Source organism: Penaeus monodon, chromosome 11, assembly GCF_015228065.2.
Source record: "Penaeus monodon isolate SGIC_2016 chromosome 11, NSTDA_Pmon_1, whole genome shotgun sequence".
In the NCBI taxonomy this organism is placed as follows: domain Eukaryota; kingdom Metazoa; phylum Arthropoda; class Malacostraca; order Decapoda; family Penaeidae; genus Penaeus; species Penaeus monodon.
In genome coordinates, this window is record NC_051396.1 from 9,234,684 (window position 1) to 9,239,683 (window position 5,000).

A 5,000-nucleotide genomic window follows, 5' to 3' on the forward strand; every position below is an offset into this window, starting at 1 on the left:
ATAAATATGTTTGGGGGATAAACGTCATATGTGGATGTTGCGTGAATTGCAGCTACTACATTAAAACCCCGTTCGCATTTGCATAAACGGCGGTTTATAGCCAAACACCAGCTTATTGTGAGCCTGAAAACCCCCTGGCCTTTGGACTCACGTCGTGTTGGCGGCGATGCGCGAGGGCGTGACGGATTGGGGGATGGCGATGAGGCCCTGCTGGACCAGAAGCGGAGGAGGACCTGCGCCGTCGTCACGCCGTGCCTCTCCCGCCACCACCCTGCCCCACGGGTCCTCCAGCAGCGTCGGTATAAGCTGAAGGAGATGAGAAAAAAAAACGGAATAAAAATGAATAACCAGATAATAAGGCGCTGAGTGTTGCAAAGAAAGTGTTCCCCTTTTGGGCTTTTTTTCCCCTTTTCAGAGCTTATCATTAAACAAAAACAAAAAAAAAAAAAAATTTTAGATAATTCTTTCATTTTCTTCTCTCTATACAAGCATTACTACCTTTCAGCATTTTTAAGCGAGACAAAGGGCAAAAAACTCACCCGCCGCTCAGCGTAGGAACGCCCCGCCGGCCGGGGGAACCCAGGGGGGCGTAGGCGGTGATGGCGATGTTGTGGCTCTTGCAGAACTCCTGCATGTCGTGTGCTGGAAGTGAGCGTGCAACTCAACCTGCAGAACATAAATATTTTTTTTCTGAAAGGAATGATCAGGGACCGTGGCATCCCAACAAGCCTTTTTGGGGAAATGTGGTCAGATTAAATAAATAAGAAAGGCCCCAAATTTTTTTTTTTCTGGGTTCCTTCTAAAAGGGAATGCTATCTCGCGTTTGTTCAGTAGAACAAAACTTCCGAAGACATATTCTGATCTGCCGTGACTACCATTTGCATGATTAACCGCCTTCTCGAAACCCCCTGCCCAAACACACACAACACAAAAACATATACATATACATATTTTATTTATTCATTTTTTAAGTTGGTGCATATACATATACATATCTTTATCTATATTTATTTATTTATTCATTTTTTTAAGTTGGTGGATAGATGGATTGGTATATAAGAAAATATATATCGATATAGTTACACGTACATATCTGATATACATACAGTAATGTACACATCTATGCATACATTAGATGACGTGCTCATATGTACTAATATACTGTGTAAACGGATCTCGGTTATGTGCGGTTCTCGTAAATAAACAAACACCATTTCCAGACAAACGCACCCAATATATAAAACAAGTCAACGAGACAAACACCTGTTTAGGGGAACAGACGATCATATAAATCAAGTAACAGAACCTGGGGAAAAAAAGCTGGAAGAATAAAACGGATTCCCTGTAGCGTCTGTCACCTTATCACCCATTTCCTTGCATTTCCTCCTTGTTTCCGCCTCTGCCTCACCTGCTGCACGGACGGAGGAATCTTAGCAACGGCGCAGATCTTTCCCCAGCTGCTTGATGGAGAAGTTGGAGACGCCGATGGACTTCGCTAGGCCGAGCGTCTTCATCTTCTCCATTTCCTTGAAGGAGAATTACTATTTAGTGTATAATTGCTTTATCATATTTGCTTGGTTCATCATACTCTCACAAAGATATATATAGATAGATAGATACATGCATACTTGCATGAATACATACATACATATAAACACACTTATACACACACACATACACATGCGTGCATGTTTGTGGGTGTATATACATATGTGTATGTATATGTATATATATATATATATATATATATATATATATATATTGTGGGTGTGTGTGTGTGTGTGTGTGTGTGTGTGTGTGCACGTGTGTACGTATATATGTGTGTGTATGTGTATGTGCATAAATATATAAATACGTATATATATATATATATATACGTATATATTTATATATATATATATATATATATATATATGTGTGTGTGTGTGTGTGTGTGTGTGTGTGTGTGCGTGTCTGTGTGTGTATCATTATATCACATGCTTACTTTAATTAATAAAAAAATCAAACTACAACAGAAGCGAGAGGGAGAAGGACACACCTTCCAGACGGCAATAAGGTCTGTTCCGAAATCCACGTTCAGCTTCCCATCGACCACCGGGAAGATATCGTTGTCGTGTTTGCCCTGAAGAGATCATTTTCAGTTCTGTTTTGTTTATTTCATATTAAATTTTCTCTTTGCCTAAGGAATTGATAGGATTTCAGAGGAAGTCAGTTTTCTTTTTTTTAAGATGCTAAATTACGATAGGCATTGGTAGGAGTTCAGATCGATTCAAAGATATGTATTCGAAGAGATTCTGTACGAAAACAGAAATTGATAGAACATCAAAATAAAAATATTAAAAAAAGGAAAAGGAAATAATTGTTTTTTTTTTTCTTAGAAATCCCAAATGCAAAAGGGAGTCACCAAAGAGTCCAAATTGTCCAGAAAAAAATCCCAAATGAAAATAAAAAGAAACGTTAAATATATATATATCCTAGACGAAAAGAGGAACTGACAAGTGTCCAAAAGGGAAACCAGAGAAATGACCCAGAAAATCACGGCGCCTTACAATCACGCCGACGGGCCCGTGGACGAGGTAGAGGTCCACGTAGCCCAGCTGCAACTTCTCCAGGGACTTCTTCAGGAACTTCTCCACGCCTCCTTCGTTCATGCCGATCATGGGCAGCTGTGTGTGGGGAAAGGAATAATGTATTTAAAAATGGAAATGTTGGGGTATATTGATATATTTTAACTTATGTTCCTCTATCAGTGCGGCAGGCATCACCTGTAATCAGTTTCACATCGTGAAAAACAAACATCAAGATTAGTAGAGGTAATTTATCAGGTAGAGAATAGCTTAACGACTTACTTATCGCCTCGTCCTCAGACTGCGTCAGATCATTCTACTTTCCTAATTCACTGCTGTGCATTCCTCCGACCCCTCAGTGCCCTTCCTGTACCCAGCCTCATGCCCCTGAACTCCACCCTCCTCACTCCCTGCCCCTTGGCCGCCTCCCTCACCTTGGTCACGACGAAGATCTCGCCCCTGCTCTTGCCTGTCTTCTCGAGCCAGTTCCGGATGCCGGCGCCGACGGCCTCCTCGTTGAGGTAGATGTAGGCGGTGTCGATGTGGCGGTAGCCACCCGTCCAGCGCCGCCTCCACCGCCTCGTCCCCCTGCTCCGGGGGGGACTGCAGGGGAGGAAGGGGGGAGGCTGTCAGTCTCTCCTGATACTAAAGATGTTAATCACTTTTAGACTCTTTGACCACAAGTATGTATTCTGGGTGGAGACTGCGGGGAGGGGAAGAGCGTGAGTTCCTTTGAGGTCATGTAAGTGGATGTAATAAGTTGTATTCTAAATTTTATTCTGCCTAAAGTAAATGGCAACATACCTGCCAGCATCCCAGCCCGATAAGAGGCATGCGACCTCCGCCAGCTCGCGTGACTGTCTTTTCCATTGTTGTGCTGTAAAAGAAGGTGATTGAACGATATAAGAAAGACAATTTTTAAAAAACAGGACTAAAGAAGAACGGTGAAAGACAGTTCTTAAACATATATTACGCCATTCTTGATTATATGCTAATAAACACTCTGCATAGACTCTTAACAGACACACAATCAAAGAACAACGAAATACATGGGAAGCTAAAGTTAAGAACAGAAAGGACGTAGGAATAGGCAAGGTCTCCAAGATTTATTCACAACAACTTTTGTCTAGTCATTGCCTCGAGGCGAACTAATAATGAACTCCAGGAAACGTGTATTGACTGATTAGCGTATTATTGGAACAGGGTTTTGGGGTCATATTTCTAATGTATCTATAAGAAAGAAAAGGAAAAAAAAAAGAAAGAAAAAATACATACATACATATCTGTTTATACATATATATATATATATGTATGTATACATATATATGTATATGTATATATATATTTATGTATATGTACTTATATTTATTTATATATATGTATGTATAATATTATATTATATATATATATATATATGTGTGTGTGTGGGTGTGTGTTTTGTGTGTGTGTGTGTGTGTGTGCAGTGTGTGTAGTGTGTATATATATGTATGTTATATGTTATATATATATATATATATATAAAATTTTTATTTATTTTATATATATTATTTACATATTATGTATATGTATGTATATATATATATATATATATAAATTTTGGGTGTGTGTGTGTTTTTGTGTGTGTGTTATGTATGTTATGTCATATATATATGCATATGTATATACATACATAAATATACATATATATATTCATAAAATGTGTATATATATATATAAAATATATATATATTTTATTAATTTTTATATAGTATATATATATATATATATTGTTGTGTGTGGTGTGTGTGTGTGTGTGGTGTGTGTGTGTGTGTGTGTGTGAGTGTGTGTGTTATATATGTGGGAAAAGTATATGTATATAACATACAAAATATACCTATAATACCCTTCATACATATATAACATATATATTTGTGCTTGTTTTGTGTATTTTACATGTTATATGAATATAATTGTGTGTGTGTATAAAATTAAAGTATTAAAAGAAGACTTGTTTAATACTTCTATCTGTACAACTCTACAGCACTACTGGACGTGGACAAACCTACCAAGCACCCCTACCTTGTGGCAGAACACCTTCCTGTGCAGTGGGCGAACCCGACTGATTAAAAGTGCGTCTGTCTCCTTTATCCGCTCGGTCCCGATCTGTTACTTGCTACCTTCGGTACGTACGATTTTTTTAACACAATGTAAAGCTATTTAAAATTACAACGGGAAATTTGATACGCTGGATTTGATATTCCCCACATCTTTAAAACGAATTTACAAGCACGTACTTTAATACAATTAGCATACGAAATTTCGGGGATCGAATGCAATAACGCAAAATGCTCATCCGACGCCGCAGGTGACTCAGCAGTGCGTATGTCAACACAGGGAGTCAGAGTGAGGCTGCATGGTCTCTCGGCCGAGGTCTGATAACGAGTTAGGTTTATA

General features: G+C 38.7%; 1 protein-coding gene across 1 annotated transcript in view; it reads right to left on the minus strand.

Annotated features, from left to right (window-relative positions):
* LOC119578435 (1,5-anhydro-D-fructose reductase-like) overlaps positions 1–5,000 on the minus strand; it is a 13,341-nt gene that overhangs the window by 5,902 nt on the left and 2,439 nt on the right. Inside the window, exons 2-6 of the mRNA XM_037926019.1 lie at positions 4,774–5,000; positions 3,372–3,444; positions 3,002–3,170; positions 2,550–2,666; positions 2,039–2,122 (exon numbers count right to left, since the gene is read on the minus strand). The exon at positions 4,774–5,000 is cut by the window's right edge and continues 19 nt beyond it. Coding sequence (XP_037781947.1) covers positions 2,039–2,122; positions 2,550–2,666; positions 3,002–3,170; positions 3,372–3,444; positions 4,774–5,000 — 670 coding nt within the window. The remainder of the gene's footprint in view (positions 1–2,038; positions 2,123–2,549; positions 2,667–3,001; positions 3,171–3,371; positions 3,445–4,773) is intronic.